At 41.3% G+C, this 22,459-nt stretch overlaps 1 protein-coding gene across 24 annotated transcripts in view; it reads right to left on the bottom strand.

The window, feature by feature from the left end:
* The window catches only part of LOC110991109 (A-type potassium channel modulatory protein DPP6-like), a 126,187-nt gene that overhangs the window by 5,540 nt on the left and 98,188 nt on the right, over nt 1-22,459 (bottom strand). For 13 of the 24 annotated variants that reach the window (XM_087134667.1, XM_087134679.1, XM_087134665.1 and 10 more), the window contains 15 exons: nt 18,408-18,500; nt 15,180-15,274; nt 12,463-12,590; nt 11,815-11,899; nt 11,180-11,327; nt 9,023-9,275; nt 8,250-8,412; nt 7,778-7,891; nt 7,073-7,206; nt 6,191-6,718; nt 5,387-5,444; nt 4,836-4,935; nt 4,334-4,398; nt 1,400-1,472; nt 395-468 (listed from right to left, as the gene is read on the bottom strand). In XM_087134667.1, coding sequence (XP_086990793.1) covers nt 395-468; nt 1,400-1,472; nt 4,334-4,398; nt 4,836-4,935; nt 5,387-5,444; nt 6,191-6,718; nt 7,073-7,206; nt 7,778-7,891; nt 8,250-8,412; nt 9,023-9,275; nt 11,180-11,327; nt 11,815-11,899; nt 12,463-12,590; nt 15,180-15,274; nt 18,408-18,500 — 2,111 coding nt within the window. Of the gene's footprint in view, nt 1-394; nt 469-1,399; nt 1,473-4,333; nt 4,399-4,835; nt 4,936-5,386; nt 5,445-6,190; nt 6,719-7,072; nt 7,207-7,777; nt 7,892-8,249; nt 8,413-9,022; nt 9,276-11,179; nt 11,328-11,814; nt 11,900-12,462; nt 12,591-15,179; nt 15,275-18,403; nt 18,501-22,459 lie in introns of all 24 variants that reach the window. The other 11 variants (XM_087134671.1, XM_087134669.1, XM_087134680.1 and 8 more) reach the window with 4 other exon arrangements.

The following is a 22,459-nucleotide window of genomic DNA, read 5'->3' as shown; positions in this document are numbered from 1 at the left end:
GGAGTACGGTCTTTTGTTACAGGGCCCTGTTTCTTTTGTTCGAGTTCGGAGACCCCGGCCACACATATAAACCATACGGCTCCGATTTCGGAGTCCCCGGCTGGTAGTGGTTAAAAATTGGCAGTTATTTTGAATGTATATCATTTCTCTTCCCAAAGCATGTGAAAAAATCTATATCCAATGAAAAAATTTCCAAAACTTTTGCAACCCACCAAAAAACAAATCTGATCCCCCCCAACACTTGGCTTCCAGATCCACCCTTGACAATGAGTGGCCCAAGTTCCCAACATTAGTCCAATGTCTGGATTCCAACCCCCACATAGCCCTATGAGCGCAAGTTATAAACTCTGACCACCAGGCTGTACATGGTCACATTAAGAAGGGTCACAGTTACCTGTGTTCTGTGGACGACTTCCTCCTGCACCAGAGCCCGCACAAAATCAGCTGAATTCTGAAAGTGGACGTTATCTAGATGGTACACATATGCCAAAAGGAAAACCAAAAGGCTTATTCAAATTTGTTTTATTTTTCCATGCATGAAATGAATGAAAACAAACAATTGGAGAGGGGGGTAATGAAATTTGTCTTGCAGAGATAATCTGTACCAAAATTCCTTTTAATGAATGGAACAATAATCCTTAATAATCTGTACCAAAATTCCTTCTAATGAATGGAGCAATAATCCTTAATAATCTGTACCAACATTCCTTCTAATGAATGGAGCAATAATCCTTAATAATCTGTACCAAAATTCCTTCTAATGAATGGAGCAATAATCCTTAATAATCTGTACCAAAATTCCTTCTAATGAATGGAGCAATAATCCTTAATAATCTGTACCAAAATTCCTTCTAATGAATGGAACAATAATCCTTAATAATCTGTACCAAAATTCCTTCTAATGAATGGAGCAATAATCCTTAATAATCTGTACCAAAATTCCTTCTACTGAATGGAGCAATAATCCTTAATAATCTGTACCAAAATTCCTTCTAATGAATGGAGCAATAATCCTTAATAATCTGTACCAAAATTCCTTCTAATGAATGGAACAATAATCCTTAATAATCTGTACCAAAATTCCTTCTAATGAATGGAACAATAATCCTTAATAATCTGTACCAAAATTCCTTCTAATGAATGGAGCAATAATCCTTAATACACGATACAAAAACATCTGAAAATTAGTTGAGCTTGCCTGGCATTCTCTGCAATTGTGGCATAACCTATAGCTTCAGACACTGTGGCTTGGAACTAGACTATATGCATAATGACTTATTCTAAGAGAATGTAGCCACAAGTCTGGTGTCTACCTCAGTGGCATATTTCAACCATGCTGAATCCCCAAGATTGTTCAGTACTACACTGACCAGTGCAGAGTGAAGATCATTTCACTCACCATCTGCAGTTCCATGGATGAGGAAATAGTTTAATCCTTTCAAATTCTTGGCTCTTGCTGACAAATTGGTGTGCTACCATCAAACAACAACAAATTGAGATAATCATTAGAAATCAATCAAGATTGAAAGATACTGTCCTCGGCTTGATCCGACTCCCATGCCCCCGGCTCAATCCGACTCCCATTCCCCGGCTCGATCTGACTTCTATGCCCCAAGCTCAATCCGATTCCCATGCCCCCAGCTCAATCCGATTCCCATGCCCCCGGCTCAATCCGACTCCCATTCCCCGGCTCAATCTGACTTCCATGCCCCCGGCTCAATCCGACTCCCATTCCCCAGCTCGATCTGACTTCTATGCCCCAAGCTCAATCCGATTCCCATGCCCCCAGCTCAATCCGATTCCCATGCCCCCGGCTCAATCCGATTCCCATGCCCCCGGCTCAATCCGACTCCCATGCCCCGGCTCAATCTGACTTCTATGCCCCCGGCTTGATCTGACTTCCATGCCCCCGGCTTGATCTAACTTCCATGCCCCCGGCTTGATCTGACTTCCATGCCCCCGGCTCAATCCGACTCCCATGCCCCGGCTCGATCTGACTTCTATGCCCCCGGCTTGATCTGACTTCTATGCCCCCGGCTTGATCTGACTTCCATGCCCCCGGCTTGATCTGACTTCCATGCCCCCGGCTTGATCTGACTTCCATGCCCCCGGCTTGATCTGACTTCCATGCCCCCGGCTCAATCCGACTCCCATTCCCCGGCTCGATCTGACTTCTATGCCCCAAGCTCAATCCGACTCCCATTCCCCGGCTCGATCTGACTTCCATGCCCCCGGCTCAATCCGACTCCCATGCCCCGGCTCGATCTGACTTCTATGCCCCCGGCTTGATCTGACTTCCATGCCCCCGGCTCAATCCGACTCCCATGCCCCGGCTCGATCTGACTTCTATGCCCCAAGCTCAATCCGACTCCCATTCCCTGGCTCGATCTGACTTCCATGCCCCTGGCTCAATCCAACTCCCATGCCCCGGCTCGATCTGACTTCTATGCCCCAAGCTCAATCCGACTCCCATTCCCTGGCTCGATCTGACTTCCATGCCCCTGGCTCAATCCAACTCCCATGCCCCGGCTCGATCTGACTTCTATGCCCCAAGCTCAATCCGACTCCCATTCCCCGGCTCGATCTGACTTCTATGCCCCAAGCTCAATCCGACTCCCATTCCCCAGCTCGATCTGACTCCCATGCCCCCGGATCGATCTGACTCTCATGCCCCGGCTTGATCTGACTTCTATGCCCCAAGCTCAATCCGACTCCCATTCCCTGGCTCGATCTGACTTCCATGCCCCCGGCTCAATCCGACTCCCATGCCCCGGCTCGATCTGACTTCTATGCCCCCGGCTCAATCCGACTCCCATGCCCCGGCTCGATCTGACTTCTATGCCCCCGGCTCAATCCGACTCCCATGCCCCGGCTCGATCTGACTTCTATGCCCCAAGCTCAATCCGACTCCCATTCCCTGGCTCGATCTGACTTCCATGCCCCCGGCTCAATCTGACTTCCATGCCCCCGGCTCAATCCGACTCCCATTCCCCAGCTCGATCTGACTCCCATTCCCTGGCTCGATCTGACTTCCATGCCCCCGGCTCAATCCGACTCCCATGCCCCGGCTCGATCTGACTTCCATGCCCCGGCTCGATCTGACTTCCATGCCCCCGGCTCGATCTGACTTCCATGCCCCAAGCTCAATCCGACTCCCATGCCCCGGCTCGATCTGACTTCCATGCCCCGGCTCGATCTGACTTCCATGCCCCCGGCTCAATCCGACTCCCATGCCCCGGCTCGATCTGACTTCTATGCCCCCGGCTCAATCCGACTCCCATGCCCCGGCTCGATCTGACTTCTATGCCCCAAGCTCAATCCGACTCCCATTCCCTGGCTCGATCTGACTTCTATGCCCCCGGCTCAATCCGACTCCCATGCCCCGGCTCGATCTGACTTCCATGCCCCTGGCTCAATCCGACTCCCATTCCCCAGCTCAATCCGACTCCCATTCCCCAAGCTCAATCCGACTCCCATTCCCTGGCTCGATCTGACTTCCATGCCCCCGGCTCAATCCGACTCCCATTCCCCAGCTCAATCCGACTCCCATTCCCCAAGCTCAATCCGACTCCCATTCCCTGGCTCGATCTGACTTCTATGCCCCCAGCTCAATCTGACTTCCATGCCCCCGGCTCAATCCAACTCCCATGCCCCGGCTCGATCTGACTTCTATGCCCCCGGCTTGATCTGACTTCCATGCCCCCGGCTCAATCCGACTCCCATGCCCCGGCTCGATCTGACTTCTATGCCCCAAGCTCAATCCGACTCCCATTCCCTGGCTCGATCTGACTTCCATGCCCCTGGCTCAATCCGACTCCCATTCCCCAGCTCAATCCGACTCCCATGCCCCCGGCTCAATCCGACTCCCATTCCCCAGCTCGATCTGACTCCCATGCCCCCGGATCGATCTGACTCCCATGCCCCATATTCAAGTCCTTCTTACACTGTGAACTTGATTGAAGTTTCTACTCTACTTTTATTTCATTCCAACAGTCTAGGATTCAGCAAGTACACACTTGATAATTCAGAATTAAAATTCAATCCAGTCCATTAGTACCTTTGTTGCAATCAGAATCTTTTTTCTCAGTGGCCTGTATTAAGTTTGTTTTCTGCTGCAACGGCCGCCCAGAATGGAACTTTAAAACTGATATGGAAAAGGTGGACAGGTTCCTGAGTGATTCTATGGAGAAAATTCAACACTATTTACATATGGGACCATCCAAATTGAATCATTTCTGCATTTTACTGTCTCAGCCGATCCACACATAGTGATATTGTGGCACACAGTGGTCTGGTTTTTGCGATCAATAATTTGGAATAAAATCTGTCATACCTTGTATCCTTCCATATTGTCACATGACTCAGGGATACCCATGTAGCGCTCAGTGTAGATGGAATCTGTCAGAAAAAAACGTATAAACCAAGTTTCCCAAACTACTGCTGCCTTGATCTTTGATCTTGTTTACCACAGAACTTTTTGTTTGCTCATGGGGGAACTGTACTTGTCCTCTGATGTGCTGATATACTGGTTCAAATGACGTCGCAATTCACTAGAAATGGGGAATTTATACTGACCTATGGGCCTTGAATTTGAATTTGGTACATCAGGATAATTACACAGGGAAATGAGTTGAACTGAGTCTTTCAGAAACCAGTATTCAGACAACAACTGACAATTTTGAAGACAAATATTACTTCCAAAAACATGGAGTTCAAAGAATCTGGAGTCCATTCACCATGGACGAATAGCTGGTTTGCTGTTCAACACAAAACCAATTAGACAGAACGAAATGCGCAAAAAGTATGAAACCGCCATTTCAGTGTGCAGGACTTACCATAATATCTGAAGTCTGTGACTGGGGCCACAGATATGGCGTACTTGAAGATGTCATCATTGCGACTGAGGGCCATAGCAGCGGCAAACCCACCATAAGACTACAACAAAACCAAGTACAAGTATATTCATAATTCATATTTGAGTGTACTGTCTATTTGAAAGGGGTTTAGCTGAGCAAGTTTACTTAAATACATTTTTTTTCTGTCCAAATTGTGAACCCAAAATTTGCTCACTGAAAGCACTTCTGATAATGGGCTGCTCGTTGGTTTTTGGCTGTGTAGAGTCCTTGCACAGCAATAAACTACCAAAGCGAAGAAACCTGTCTCATACATTTGTTGTGTGCACATATAGCTTGCCATTGACCTCTACTCAATGACCTTTGGAGAAACATGGATAACAGGTGAGATTTTCAGCGTTAAGAATTCATTGGTTGTATTATATGATAAAATAAATTCTGCAGAAAATATGGCAGTCAGAAAGCTGGGTTTTGCACACTTAGTGCACATTGGAAGTCGCACTTACACGTAGAAAGAGGGTTATTTGACTTACCCATCCCCAAATCCCAATTTTGGTGCTATTGATGTATTCAAACTTCTTCAGAATATGCCTTTGGAAAGAAAAAACAAAAATGTTTTTGCTGTTTCAAGACTGATTTTTATGACTTATTTTGTGACTAACGATAGTAAGGGTTGCCACATTTCAATATGTCAACGGAATATACATGTATATGACCAAATATTTCAGACTTGACACTTATGCTACTTGTCTAAGTATTTTAACCCCAAAAGTGGGAGAGGGAATCCAAGCCCCCCCCCCTAAAATTTTATGTGCTATCTTTGCATTGCTTGTTCTTTTCCTGCTGTGACTTTAATTTTTACAATAATGTCTTACGATCATCTCAACGTTAATTTTATGAAAATCAGACTTGCCATTCTAGTGAAAATGCTCAATATTTCAAGACAGGTCAGCCAAACAATGCTAACTTGTTTTATCGACGCGTTTCAATGTACGTGGGTTCACACGTGTCAGGCCATGAACCATAAATGAACATAGCAACAAAACCACATGTTGTTGGATTGAGTTGGATCTTCACAGATGTACTCCTTACAAATGTTTCTGCATGCGTGTCAAGTTGGAAAACGATGGGGCACGGGTCAACGCAGATCACGGGGGAGGGCTCGGGGGACGCCTCCCCAAACTCTGAGATTTGCTACAGAAACAACCTCAGGCTCATTTAGCAATCTGGTGAGATGATAACGTAGCTATCTGAATGTACATTATGTGCACTGATACTTCACAAGTTTGTTCAGTCTAGTACTGTGTTGGTTGGGTCACCCACTCTGATTGACTTACCGAACCCCTATCATCTGGTCCTGAACTTCAACCGTTCCAAACCGTTTGTAAATCTGGTAGAGATGCCTCTCTCCTTGAAACCCTGAGCCCCTACCGTCAATGTTGACCACAATAACGTAGAACTTGCTGGACAGGTAGGCATTCCAGCCCAGCTCAAACCGATCGTTGACCATCTGGGACCCCGGCCCGCCGTAGACGTGGACCAATATCGGGTGCTTCCGTTTTTTGTCCAACGCCCGCGGGAGCCAGAGCTGAACGGGGAGGGTGTACTCGCCGACTTGCACCTCCAGGAAGGTCTTGTTGGGGTAGGCTTTGCCATCCAGGGCCAGGGTCAAAACCTTGTTAGTCTCCACCACCAGCACCTTGTCGGTGCCCGTCTGGTGCAACGTGGTGCGTGGGATGTGGGGTCCAAGACAGTTCAGCTTGTACCAGGATTTGTCAGGACTGAAGGAGGCATCGTAGTAGGTACAGTTTACATTGAGATCGCAGGATAGGCAGGTACGTGTGAACGGCTTCTCTGTGGTCACGCTAGTAAGACAAGATTTAAAAGAAAGCCACAGTCAAAAATGATGCACTAAAGTAAATTACAAATCATAAAAGATTCTACTCTTACTAGTTCAATACTACTGGTCTTAAACCCCAACAATCTTCAATCCTTCATGTGTTGGACGAATTAAGACAGATTATGGGTTAAGGTTAAGACAGACTATGCCGAGTCTATCATAAATTAACAGTGAATAACCAATCATCTACGACTACATGCACTGCTACACAATAGTGCCCCACACTTCATTAGAAGCACGAGTAAAACAAACTTGTGATGAAATCATAACCATATTGATGATTCAATTCGATTTTCTCTGAAATGAATGATAGGCGTACCTATACAGGTGTCTCCCACGAATGGATCTCTCCGTACTGATGTAGTACACTAACTTGTCTGATTGGCTGTAAGCAACAATGGATGTGACCTCCCAACGACCTTGAGTCAAAAAGGTCACTTTGCCAGGTGACTGCTGTGGATCAACAAGCCAATACAAGAACATTTAGAAATGAATGCTAAAAGGTTAAAAAGAATATGTTCTTTAGTTATATAACCCACTGATGGAGAAAATACAGAAGTCAAACATGGTTTGGCACTGCATTAATATTGTATTAATCATGTAGTAACTAACATGTATTATGCACCAATTCCAGACACTAAATTATACCTTGATCAAGCAAACAAATGTAAAGACGCTAACCAAACAACTTCCATATGCCGATAGAGTAGAGCCAAGAGATGCAAGGTTCACCAGCAAACAAAAACACTTCTTGCGCACCAAAGAACCAACAAATGGCTCTACTCGTATATGGCCTGGGCTGGGAATCGAACCCAGGACCCCAGTGGTGAGAGGCAAGTGCTCTTTACACTAGCCACCATGCCATTACTGAGTTGAACAAGATTGACATGTCCAGCTGGCCCATGGACGAGTACCCCCTCTAAGGTGGAAAATGGGGAGTCTGATCTGCAAAATGACTGGTTTACTCTCCATATTAGGCATGCGCATGCACGACTTAGGACAGAAAAGGTCAATTATCACTTACGTCTGTAGTCACAAGTGCAACGTGGTAATAGTTGCCGTGTGAGCCCTCTCTCTGGGGTAGTATTCTGACATAGTCTATCTGATCTGATCCCTCAGAAAATTTGGGTGCTCCACGCTGTTTTGGAAAAGGGAAATGAACACGTCAGTTGAACGGATGTTGGACTGAGATTTTATTAACCCAAACAGTCCTCAATCCTCCAACAGGTGAAGGATTGAGGACTGCTGGGTTAAGATGTTGGTTCTGAATGTTGGAATTTAACTGCGAAAATAATAGAAAAAAGTTTCCCTTTAAATATCAATGTCAGCTATTGACATTTCACACCATCCAGGGAAACATTACTTTTCGCATACCACATAAATAAACCCCTGTCATATGATTGAATTCTAAATTATTATTATTATTACTAAATTGTAGATTGTGATGGAGATGCTCAATCAGTCTCCAGGCTAATATCAACCAATTTCACACTCACATCAACAACCCATCCACCGGGTGTCTCAAACTCATAGCTAATTTGACAGTTTCCGGAATCCACGCGGCACAGTGTCAGCACAGAGTAGTTCTGTGGCCGGTTCAGCCAAGTCACCGCAATTATGTCACTGTTGACCCAGACTACATGTTGGTAGTAATAATCCCTGTGGTGGTGAAAAGATTGGGAAAATATGGTCTGTTCATGGATTCTCAGGAAAGAAATCTACCAGTTGCTTTAGGGCCCACTAAATAAGGAAGCCACTGAGACAAAAACATCATGTAGATAAACTATTTTGCATGTGTTGATGATGCATGCTGTGCGCAAAGCAGTTTTCCAAAACTTCATTTCCAACTTGAACTTCAGCTTTAGGGTTTAGTTTCATAAAGTTAAAGAGGCTGGTAGAACCGTCATATGCCGGTGAAATTCTGTGCCAGACGCCCTCATGAATACGCTACAGATTTACTCAATTATTATAATGTGCTCTAGTTGTGCTGGAAAAGCATGAATAAGCATCAGTCTTCACCCACGGAGTCCACAAACCCACACAAGGAAACCTACTGGCGTTCACAGCAAGAACTTTGTTAGGTAATTTTACTTTTGGGAGCAGTGTTATGCGTTTCTTGTCATGTCGTGCACCAAGGATTACTCTACAACTGGCTCTTTCCTGATGTACAAATCTGGATTAGTTTTGACTGAAATACCATCACAACAGTTAAAAGTGTGTAATGCCCCAAAATGAACTGAATCTAGAATAGAATCTTCAAATAATGTACCTATTACTGATGCTGCCTGGAGGAACTAGAGTGACTGGGTTGTTAAAATTGGCAGTGCTTGTGACTTGGAGGGAAAAGGTTGGATTCTCATAGCCCGCTTTGGGATAACCAAACTCTTCCAGCTTGCTGTAGCGCAGGTTCTCATACTTGGGGTACCAGGCTTTGTCTACCTTGCTGTCGTTGAAGGATGCATAGGCGATTTTGGTACCATCGGGGGACCAGTAGATGGCATTGTCACTACTCAGGAGCTCTTCTGTGGACCAAGGAAAGAACATTGAGAAGAGCCGGCAGTGAGAAACTCAACGATGCGTGTTTTGCTCATCTTCAGGAAAAATTACACAAAGATCCTTATGTGGATGGGGCAGAGGAACAGTGTTTGGTTTGTGAGTGATCATTTATTTGACAAAAAAACTTTAGGTTCAAGACAGTGATAAATGCCGTTTTAAAAAGAAAACAAAATCGAGAGTGGTGTGCCTGCAAGCATGCTAATATGACGAGCATAATCAGACCCCACTACTGTGAAGGTACTATGGACATGCTCATTACATGACCCTCAGATGAGGTGATGCCACTGGTCAAATGCACGCATGTGTCTAGGTTAAGAGCTTGTGCACGATTATGGTACCACACTGTAGTTATGACATCTCCTTCAATTGGTCTTTCACATGGCTTTATTGACTTTATTCACAAGTCAGCCATGCAGGGCTCAAAATCGGTGAGCGCAGGTAGCCAAAAAGCACCCGCTTGTCTCATAAATGTGCCCCTAAATTATAAAGAAAGGCACAAGTACTAACGCCCGTTTGCTTCCATTCTTGCCATGAAAAATACCTAAACTATTTTACTTCAGATAGCCCTTGTCATGGAACCCCAACGTAAGTACAATTTTTTACGTCACCGAGCAGTAGCACGGCAAGCTAACACAAGCGGCTAGTAAGAACAGTACTGGAGCTCCGAAATGCATGCGACTGAATCTACTGTACATTGTACATACAAGTACGTGCGTACAGTCATATATATTTGCTGTGTGATCAACCAGCTCGAAGTGCAAGCCTTGTGTATAAACAGCATCCGGGGATCATCTGGTTATTGTGTTGTGATTGGCTGCCAACGAAACATCAATATTCATACATCTGTCAGTGGGACTCATTACAGCCGTTCCTGCGTGAGCGGAAGTTGTGACTAACAATCTGCACTATAATTTCACTGTGAATTTACGGCTTGACATTAAGGTTAGTACATTTTTGGCTTTTGCCGATAGAGGGTTTCGTTACAACTGGCGTGGGCCAAGGTGCGTAAAGTTACTGTGTCATGCATCACCATGCGGGTTTTTCAAACAAATTTTGGACATTAACTTATCAGAATGTCCATTCAACACAAATGTATAATTGTCCAAACTGTCTGACCCGGATACAACTTTTGACAGAACCGATCCTCAAGTTACGAATCCATGGAAAAAAACAGTGGATGAAATAAACCGTAGACCATCAAAATCACTTTTTAATTTAAAAAAAAATCCCCACCTAAAAATTTTTGACCAAAAAACTTTAGAAGAAAAAAGATACTACTCACCAACAAAACCTATTTTTTGCAATGTAATCATGGTAATAGGAATCACAACTATAATACTGTTTGACCTTAAGCTGTTTAATTTTCTAGAACATGTATGGCATATGGAAGCTACTTGCTCAAGTAAACTGACAAATTCAGCTGGCTAGGGAGCAAGTACTTGGTCCCGTGATGGTTAGCCCCATTTCAAGTCCTGCCAGACTGAATCAAAAGCAAGGTAAACTTTTTTATTTTAGGAACCTTAGAATAAAAATGACGGCAATGAAAATGCATTACAGTCAATTCCATTTGCAATGAAGAATAAAAAAATTCAAAATTTGTGACTCATGGTGTTATAGATGTTTAAGCAACATTGAAAATAAATGACAGCAAGGCATGGAACCCAAAATAGTCTGGCACTGCCCCATTGGACAAATTACATTGAATAAGAGAGATTCAGGGCACATGATCAAGAATATAGCTTCCTTTTGAATAAGGTCCATAGGTTTCTCCACTAGAGTCGACCAAAGCATCCACTTCACTAGCTTTAAGAGCGAGGTAGCAAATACTTTCTCTGACACGAGACAACATGTGAAACAGGTTGACACATACCCTCATAGACCCAGTCAGGGATACCATGAAATATGACCCCTTCTTCTCCAGTCTGAGTGACTTGCACTGCTGTGTCGCCGATGGGTACTTTCCCATCGCCCCACGGTATGGAGTCTAGGTAGTACATGTTGTTCTTGTACACGTATATCTGGAAAAGAAAAGAAAATTGCACCAGCATTTTGATTTAAAATTGTCCAGCAAAAGCGACTCCTTTAAAATGCCACACTTTAAGTCACTGTATCCAATTGTTTTGAGCTGATTATGAATGTAACTTCATTCATGAAGAACTGATTAACTTTGCAGATGGTGCAGAAACTTATTTGGTGTGGAAAGTTGTCCCTGTAAACGAAACTGGTAGGTTAGCTAAACAATGCATGCATAGTGTATGTGCATGGAACAGAGTTTGACATTCTACTCAAGACTTCATCAAATTCAACGTTCAGATAGAATTGCATTGTCACAGAAAAGTTATAAAAAGTTGTGAAGAATAAAAGATCAAGACTAGCTCACAAAATTATGTCTACATGATGAATCTGAGCTGTTAGGACGGACACTACACCAAAATAGGCCAATGTAAATGAAAAGTTCCAACATGAGAGAATTGAAGGGGAGAGAGAGTTTTCAAAATTACTTACCAAGCCAGAGCCCACTGGTGCCCAAGCTGCATATCGTAAATCAACCGGTTCCTTCAACCCTGGGGCAGTCAGACCAACTGATGCTCTGTAGAAAAACATGTAAAACGTTTGTAAAGACTTAGAACATCACATGCAATTTCCACACCAGCTTACAAACATTTAGCAGTTCCACAATGAAACAACAAAATGATCGGGCAAAGGGATGGAACACCATAAAATCTGACAAGGTTTCTCTGAACTCTGGACTCTGGTCACTTCTCACATACTCTAATTCTGGCACACTGTTTTTGTCAACCTGGATAAAAACCTTGGGGAGAAGTGACAAGCTCCCAATGATGCGGACCCACACTAAGACAGCCACCAACACCTACAAACAATTGTTTTACAGTGAAATCAACCAGCAACCCATGTTAGAAATCATTATCATCTTGGTGCCATGTTCAAGCAGGTCACAGGTAGGCACTCACTATTCCTTTAATCAAATGTCTTTCACGACTTGCTAAACTAACTGTCAATCTCAAATTCAAGAACATGTCAGTCATGATTCAAGTATGGTACAAACTCTCTATATTTTCTAAACTGCAATTGTGATTTTAGTCGAAGTGAAATCTAAAGTGAAATACAACCACAACAATTCTCCAAACTTACCCCTTTTCGAGATTATACAGCTTGTACTGGGCATAGAAGCTATGGCGATATAGATTCTTGATGTTACATGCCAGCAAGATGTAGGTCATGTCTGAGTTCACCCAGAATTTAGTGGCATCCTCTTCACTCTGAAATGATGACAAGAGAGAGGGAGGTATGGTGAAATTTGAGAACATTTTATTGGGACACTAATGATATTTCAATCTGTAATGAAAACCTACAAATTCATATGAGTGTCAACAACAGCGATAACAAAAAAGCTCTTGAAATGCATGAGATCAGTAGCTATAAGGAGCTGTCTATTATTCTCGGCTCAAACATTCCTGATTTTTAAGTCCAATCACTGCAAACAGCAATGGTCTTCAGTACATCCAGGTGATTCTGGTAGGGTAGTTCATTAGTAGGATCATTAAAGATCAGGAAGTGTCCCAGCAAATTTTGACATGTTCAAAATAGTTGGGGTGATTCATGAATAAATATCAATTCTATTACTCTAGTTGCATTTGTAACTAATTCTGGATATTCGTTCCACATTCTAAAAATTTCATAGGGTAATTCTTGCTGATAGAAGTCCAAAATCATGCAGAATCATTATGAACGTATCAAAAATGTACACATTTTTACACAAAGATTTTAAGAATAAATAAGAATACTGTTATCTTTGAAATATAAGCTGCCCAGTGTGTAAACCACAACACGCAAAAATCGGCAAATTAAGATCTGAAGTTAGCATATAAGCCGCACCGGCGTATAAGCCACACAGCGGCGCAGCATGACTATCCAACCATGAAGGTGATTGTGCTGCAGCAGCTCTTGCTAGCAAAAGTTATGCAGACGGGGATGTACAATAAAATCTTGATCACTTGAAGTCAGTTAATAAGTCAAAAGATTGTTTTATCTTGTAGGCCGACTATTTCTCGCCAAAAAAAAAGGCTCTTATGTACAAAAATACCTCCATAACTCGAAATGTCCACAACACTACATCCAGTTATCTCAGAGTTTTTGTGAAGCTGATAAAAAAATCACAGCCAAATTGCTTCAAAAAAAAAAAAAACCTCCACAAGACCTTGGTTTGAGTCATCCCATTCTAACCGCTTAGGTTGCATGCATGCCGTGCATGCATGCTGCATGGCACATGCACTGCGTTCAGTACCCTGCACCACATGCAGCAAATCCTGCTTTCAGGCCAGCCCGACTGCTACCACAGACCCGTTCACCGACAGTCCAATTGCTGACTCTTTCCAATAACCACGTGACAACAAAAAGGGTTGTCATCAGAAAACCTAAGTGAAAACGAACCTGAAATTCTGTGGCATGTCACACTGAACACAATTGGCGAAGAGACAAAAGATATGCCACATAAAGGTACACCACCGAAGCAGTTGATTTTTTTATTTCACAGTAGAAAGAAACCTTTAGGTAACAACATTAAAAAAATCTCAGTAAAATGATTGTGTGCAAAAAAAAAAATTATGAGAATGAATAAAAAGCGGGGAAAAATTATTAAAAATGTTGCTACAGCAGAGCAAGTAAAGTTTAAGATGACGTACATGTACCCATTTCATGTGTACTCGGGGAGACTTTATTTAGTCTTTGAGATTCGAGTTATCAGATGTAAATGGCAACCAACAAAAACACGACTGCACCACCAGCACATGGTACACGTGGCCAGGATGCAGCTTTTGTGACTGATTTTATCCTTCAAAGGTTGCCATATAAGCCGCCTGGTGCATAAGCTGCCGACAATTTTCTCCGTGAGAATCAACGTATAAGTCGCAGCTTACAGTCCAAAAATTACGGTAGCAAGAATGAATTACAAATAATGCTGAATCCTCCAAATTTCCCTAAGAATTTATTTAATAAGAATTGATCTAGAATAGTTCAGAATTAACCCGAATTAAAACAGAACTGTTCAAGAACAAAACCGCATACAGCCAAATTGAACTAGAATCATTCAGAATGAGTCAAGAATACCCAGAATGCATCAAGGCTGAATACACACCAAAGTCATGTGATAAATCATTTTGCTAGTGTCGGTCTGATTCGGCTTCCAATTTGTACTTAGTTCATGACTATTCTTGCTTCATTCTAAAGTTATTCTCACAAACAGCAAATCAGGGCTAGTTTCTCAGATTAGAGTGTTCCTGGCAATAAGTCAGAAATGTGTGAACCTGGCATCAGCAAGGATCATCCCTTGTTGAATATGATGAAATGATCTTGACTGTTACCCCTCAAAGGGTGTGAGATTTGGACGACCTCACTCCAGTGCATTACAGAATTCCATAATAGTGGAAACCAATAGGGTACCACGAACCAAATGGGGAAATGCAAAATTGGGGTTTTGGAGGCCAAAGATACGGGCATTTCTGTGTGTAACCTTTTCAGGCCTTTCTGAGGGTTGAATCTAATTTTGGGTTTTTTTTACATGCTTTTGGAAGGAAGAGAATGAACAAAAATGGTGCCCTAAAATAGCCTCAAATTACTTTTTCATAAACAAAAAACAGGTTTTGCTTAGGGATGGGAACATGGCTCCCACTGTCCTCCCCCCCATTCCCACCTATGGTGGAAAATGGCAGTTGCAAATCTAAAATGTTCTGTTTCTGGCTCTGTAACCACCCACTTATGCACACTATTCTGATTACCATCTTATTCTGTGTCACGCTACACGCTTAAATCTCCATGGTCTAGTTGCAGCCTCTTAACATACATGTACTTACCAAGGTCCTATTTGTGATGAGAACACCAGACTCCTCTGTCTCCAAATCCTTCCAGATAATGTTTTTGTAGTTATCCTTGTGCACATATTTACTCCCTGGTTGCAAAACACACATTTCCATTACTAGAGTAAGTTTCACATCTTGCATGTTAGATTTAACAAATTTTTTTCTCTGAAACAAATGTAAGAACTACGCCCAGAGAATCAACAACCAAAGGCAAAGCCGGACAAGTGTCCATTCTTGCCAAGGAGAAGGGGTGAGACGTATAAAAATTCTCAGGAGGAAATGGGAAACCACAGAATTGCTTTGGCACACAATTTTATGGGCACAGCAGAGGGTGAAACTGGACCACAAAGGTGTTCTGAAATCAGATTTTGATTTGCCATATTGGATCCCAGCCAAATGACCTGCCAACAAGCGTACTGTCAAATTCCTTCATGTATTTACCTAATACACTACCAATATGCAAAGATTGCCATCAGAACGACAGTACATAAACCTTGACATCTTGTTGAAGAACAATTCAGATGATATGACTTAACACAATTGCTTCTGCTTTGACAAATAAGGCAAATGATTGTAAAATATCTGATGTATAACTGTAATGTCACCATAACTGTAAAATCACCCTCTTGTGATGTACAGTACATGTACAACTGTAATGTCACCCTCTTGTGATGTACAACTGTAATGTCACCCTCTTGTGATGTACAACTGTAATGTCACCCTCTTATGATGTACGACTGTAATGTCACCCTCTTATGATGTACAACTGTAAAATCACCCTCTTGTGATGTACAACTGTCATGTCACCCTCTTGTGATGTACAACTGTAATGTCACCCTCTTGTGATGTACAACTGTAAAATCACCCTCTTGTGATGTACAACTGTAATGTCACCCTCTTGTGATGTACAACTGTAATGTCACCCTCTTGTGATGTACAACTGTAATGTCACCCTCTTATGATGTACAACTGTAATGTCACCCTCTTATGATGTACAACTGTAAAATCACCCTCTTGTGATGTACAACTGTCATGTCACCCTCTTATGATGTACAACTGTACTTGTCACCCTCTTATGATTAACAACTGTAATGTCACCATAACTGTAAAATCACCCTCTTGTGATGCACAACTGTAAAATCACCCTCTTGTGATGTAAAACTGTAATGTCACCCTCTTATGATGTACAACTGTAATGTCACCCTCTTGTGATGCACAACTGTAAAATCACCCTCTTGTGATGTAAAACTGTAATGTCACCCTCTTATGATGTATAACTGTAATGTCACCCTCTTGTGATGCACAACTGTAAAATCACCCTCTTGTGATGTAAAACTGTAATGTCACCCTCTTATGATGTATAACTGTACTTGTCACCCTCTTATGATGAACAACTGTAATGTCACCCTCTTGTGATGTACAACTGTAAAATCACCCTCTTGTGATGTACAACTGTAATGTCACCCTCTTGTGATGTACAACTGTAATGTCACCCTCTTGTGATGTACAACTGTAATGTCACCCTCTTATGATGTACAACTGTAATGTCACCCTCTTATGATGTACAACTGTAAAATCACCCTCTTGTGATGTACAACTGTCATGTCACCCTCTTATGATGTACAACTGTACTTGTCACCCTCTTATGATTAACAACTGTAATGTCACCATAACTGTAAAATCACCCTCTTGTGATGCACAACTGTAAAATCACCCTCTTGTGATGTAAAACTGTAATGTCACCCTCTTATGATGTACAACTGTAATGTCACCCTCTTGTGATGCACAACTGTAAAATCACCCTCTTGTGATGTAAAACTGTAATGTCACCCTCTTATGATGTATAACTGTAATGTCACCCTCTTGTGATGCACAACTGTAAAATCACCCTCTTGTGATGTAAAACTGTAATGTCACCCTCTTATGATGTATAACTGTACTTGTCACCCTCTTATGATGAACAACTGTAATGTCACCCTCTTGTGATGTACAACTGTAAAATCACCCTCTTATGATGTACAACTGTACTGTCACCCTCTTATGATGTACAACTGTAATGTCACCCTCTTATGACGTAAACTGTAATGTCATCCTCTTGTAATGTACAACTGTACTTGTCACCCTCTTATGATGAACAACTTGTGGTGTACGACTGTAATGTCACCCTCTTATGATGTACGACTGTAATGTCACCCTCTTATGATGAAAAACTGTAATTTCACCCTCTTGTAATGTACAACTGTAATGTCACCCTCTTGTGATGTACGACTGTAATGTCACCCTCTTATGATGTAAACTGTAATGTCACCCTCTTGTGATGTACAACTGTAAAATCACTCTCTTATGATGTACAACTGTACTGTCACCCTCTTATGATGTACAACTGTAATGTCACCCTCTTGTGATGTACGACTGTAATGTCACCCTCTTATGATGTAAACTGTAATGTCACCCTCTTGTAATGTACAACTGTACTTGTCACCCTCTTATGATGTAAACTGTAATGTCACCCTCTTGTGATGTACGACTGTAATGTCACCCTCTTATGATGTATAACTCTAATGTCACCCTCTTGTGATGTACAACTGTAAAATCACCCTCTTGTGATGTACAACTGTAATGTCACCCTCTTATGATGTACAACTGTACTTGTCACCCTCTTATGATGTACAACTGTAATGTCACCCTCTTGTGATGTACGACTGTAATGTCACCCTCGTATGATGTAAACTGTAATGTCACCCTCTCGTGTGGTACAATTGTACTGTCACCCTCTTGTGATGTTCAACTGTAATGTCACCCTCTTGTGATGTACAACTGTACTTGTCACCCTCTTATGATGTACAACTGTAATGTCACCCTCTTGTGATTTACGACTGTAATGTCACCCTCTTATGATGTAAACTGTAATGTCACCCTCTCATGTTGTACGATTGTACTGTCACCCTCTTGTGATGTACAACTGTAAAATCACCCTCTTGTGATGTACAACTGTCATGTCACCCTCTTATGATGTACAACTGTACTTGTCACCCTCTTATGATGTACAACTGTACTATCACCCTCTTGTGATGTACAACTGTAATGTCACCCTCTTATGATGTACAACTGTAAAATCACCCTCTTATGCAGTATATCAAACCATTTCATTTTTTTGCGGGGGGGGGAGTGTTAAAGAAGGAAATGTTACAAATTAAAACCTAATTTTCACTGTGTACCTACCGGACAGCCACTGCAAGTCATAGTGCTTGGGCTTGAATGTTTCATTGAAAATGTCATCAAACAGAAATTCCTTGGGCAAATACCAATCTTCATCTGCAAACAAACCAACAATAACAATTACTGAAAACAAAACTTTGTTTACGAAAACATGCAAACATATTCCCACAACAGCTTGTCTTTAATGCTCACATTTGGATTTCACAAAAAACACTGATCAATTTTTTTTCTAAAACTCAATATTGTAAACAGACTCTTTGGGAACCACATCAAAGGCCAATTATTGGTCACTGGAGTCATTTAGTTGTGGGAGAATAAGGGATCCGTTCGTGGATTTGTTGAAGAAATTATTTAATCTAGAGATTAAAAAAAACAGCAAATCTACTGAAAAAATTACCATAATGCACTCACAATTTAGGCATGCACAGTGAAAGAGTGCTATATTTAATATACAGCATCAAACCAAGCATGCGTGTTAAATAACTTCCGTTGCCATGGAAAACCTTTGCAAGTTGCCATGGCAACCAAATGAACATTACCATGGTAACATGAATAATGGATTGGGGACACAAGGCGGAGTAATGGGGGAGTGAGACATAGGGTCACATGGTCACATGCAAACATGGGACTGCGTATAGTTAAGACAAATGTTATATGTATTGATTTTTTATAGAGAATGAACACAGGGAACTATCACTATTGCTATAGATTGTCAGGGATTACTCAGCTAAAATCCTGGTTATTCCTCTGACAATATTTAAGAGGTATGAAACTAAACAGTAGTAAGGTATTACTGCTCGTAAACATATATTATTTCCCTTCACAACACACACCAGTAGGCCTTGCCTTATACATGTATGTGTACATGTATGTAATACACGTAGTAGTCCATAGATGTCTTCGTGTACAGTACATGTCTGCATGGATTTACTTGGCAAAATTTTCATAGAAATTTAAGGTGCATCCTTTTTTCTGTGAATGTAATTCAATAACAGTATCCATTCTGTAATTTAATATGTGTGAAAAATCTGCTATCCAGCATCCAGAGCATCTACATCAACGCGTGTATGATTCCAATCATGCATTTAGTACACAAATTTTAAAGACTCAACCTGCAAATGTCAAAACATTGAAAAAATGTCAAAAATATTGAAATTCTCTGTACAACATGTACGTGTGTATGTAGCACACAGCCGCCCCCAGCATCAAATTCCACCCTGGTCTATGTCAGTCCATAATAAGTGTAACCATCTTGCACTTGGCAAATGTGTACAAGTATGGGGTTGGTTTTTGGATGGTTCCCATCTCAAAACTGATTAAACAATCCTCATATTTTTAAACAAGACCTCCATATTAGCAAAAGTGTGTCCAGCTACCTAAGCGTACACGTATGTATGTATGGCATGGCAACAGTGCAGCTTCCAAAAACACAAACACATGTGAATGCTGTGACGCAGTGATGAGACGACCATTCAAATAAAAATCAAACAACTTGGAGGAGTGACACCTGTGAAGTGCAAAACTTGTAACATGCAACTTTTTGTAAGTGCAAGGAGTTTTTTATGCATAGTTTGATGGGAAAGCCTGGTTTTCACTTCACACAAATTTGGGATCAAACTGAAATTCATTTGGGTAACAGAGGTTGGGAAATGTCAAAATGATACAATTAATCATGAAAAAATAATGAAAGAAAAAAATGAAATATGCTTCATGTTTACTTTTGCTTTGAGCATGAAACATCTTTCACTTTTCTCTAAAAAAAATACGTATATGATATAAGGACGCATCTACCCATTTGCTTCAACTACACGCATCAATGGACTGAACATGCAATAGAGATAGAGATGTAAATCCACAAGAACAACGTGGTTAAAAATGACAAAATTCAAGGTACCGTACGGTACATGTATATTGTTTTAATAGATTTATACGGATTCACAATAACGAAGAAAATGTGTTGGAGTCAACATTGGCTATTTCAGTTAGAGGGAAACTGAAATATTTACCAGCACATTATGATCCTCCTTCACAGAGGACTGTGGGTACATGTCTAGAATTCAATAGCCAGATTAATGAGCTGTATTGCATTGTGTACCATACAATGCACTTGGGTGTGATGAAGTTATTTTAAGGATTATTTTTTGGGGGGAGAGGTGATTATAGAAAAAGATATTTTGAATAGGAACAATTCCCTAGAGAACTTGTATGATTTCTTAGAACCGTTGCAAAAATGGGAGAATGTACTCAATTCATAAAATATATGAACATCTTGCAAACATTGCTGTGACTATATAAAATAACAAATTGTAACTTTTTTCTGGGGAGGATCTGTAACTCAGGATGGACAGACTACCAATTATTTTCCTGCTTACTTTCCTCATTTAGATTTTTTTCCTTTTGGGGGGGGGAAGTATGAAAAAGGTTTGGATAGGCATGGTGCAGGCTGAAGAAAAGGTATGTATCTGCTATATGTCCAAATGAAGGTTTGGATGTTGGATACACTGCACACCTGTGAACAGGATATCATAAAATGTATATAAAGTTGAAAACTTTCACCCAAAAAAAAGATCATGTGAAGACAAAATTTCAGAGGCGATTTATAACTGTTTCATTGCAAGGTGTGCACCCTTTGCATCCTACACCTCTGACTCCTCCCTACACCCATGGTATTAATGAACCATTGTTATGGTTTGGAAACCAACGTACATGGTACACCAAATGATGATACGTTAATCCATCATGAACCAACACTTTCTAACCAAGTTAGGGGGCTGCAAGACGGCATTTTTGGGAAGCCAACTAAACCAAACACATTTTTATTTAAAGATCTGGCATCATTTTTGGAGTTGAACCCAAACTGTCAGACAGCATCCCTTTTTACAGTGATAGGGAATTTTGACAAAATAATGCAGGTAGGAATTATTAGTAATACCTGGGGTAGTACAGATAACCATGCAACATTAAAATGCATAGCAATGTTAATAACCTAGTCGATGGATCATAAATACATACAGCAATGATGTGCGGTACATTTTAAGAAGTTACCAACAGAGACTGTCAATAGAAAAACGAACAGGTCACTCAAATGGTGATTGAAGCAGTCATCAAAATCAGATTAAAATTGAATGAGTAGAATTCTTTGGTTTCCAAAACAAAAATCCATTTCTGATAAAACTGAACCAAAAGGCATGGGTGAGGCACATCAAAGATACATGTATCATAAAAAGAAAATGACAACACATGATGGTTGGGATTGAGGGAAAGAAATGCTTCATTACCATGGTAACATTTACCCAATCAGCAAGGAACTGTAACAATCTTAGTGAAAACTGAGTCAGTTGAACGCTATCAATTTCATTCTTTTTTTAGCGTTAAAAGCTCATCTGAAATTTGCAGTTATTTAGCGTCCTAATCTAAACAAAGAAACGACATCACTTGGAGTTTGAAAATAAAATACAAGAAGTCTGAAACTGGAAGAAGTTGGAGCAAATGGCGAAAGGCGAAGTGTTGTTTTGGTACTTACGCACATAAAGTTATTTTGATGACCAGATGAGTTTCATGTAGCAAGGTCATGGAAACAGCGAAGAAAAGTACAATTTAAAAAGAAATAGCCAATAGGGAAAGAGTAGACAAATAAAAACTCTCAAGCAAAACACAGCATTGAATTTTTCTAACAAAGTATGTGATTGGTTCAATGCACGGCAGGTTAAGGGACACTGCAGCTGAAGAACAGGACCTGTGATTGGATAAAGATCCCAACAGAGGTAGCCTTACATCCATGGATCAATTCACCACTGGTAACTGGACAAAATATTATTACTTTATTCCAACCAGCTACACATTCAAATACTTGCATAACCTGCGTTCAAATCAAATAAAAAATGTACAAAAATAATTCACTTAAGTAGGTTAGTGACATGACTAAGACAATATACACATGTACATACTAAGTTGTGGTAATGATACTGATGGTTATAATGAACTGTTAGCAAAATGTTACTGTACAAACAACAATTTCAGGTGGAATGGTGTTTCACAATAACTTTGTGCATGGT

This window comes from Acanthaster planci, linkage group LG03, assembly GCF_054643075.1.
Source record: "Acanthaster planci isolate LZ-2023a linkage group LG03, COTS_SCS, whole genome shotgun sequence".
NCBI classification, from domain to species: Eukaryota; Metazoa; Echinodermata; class Asteroidea; order Valvatida; family Acanthasteridae; genus Acanthaster; species Acanthaster planci.
The sequence above is the reverse complement of the archived record's forward strand: the minus strand, read 5'-3'. Positions and strand labels throughout refer to the sequence as shown.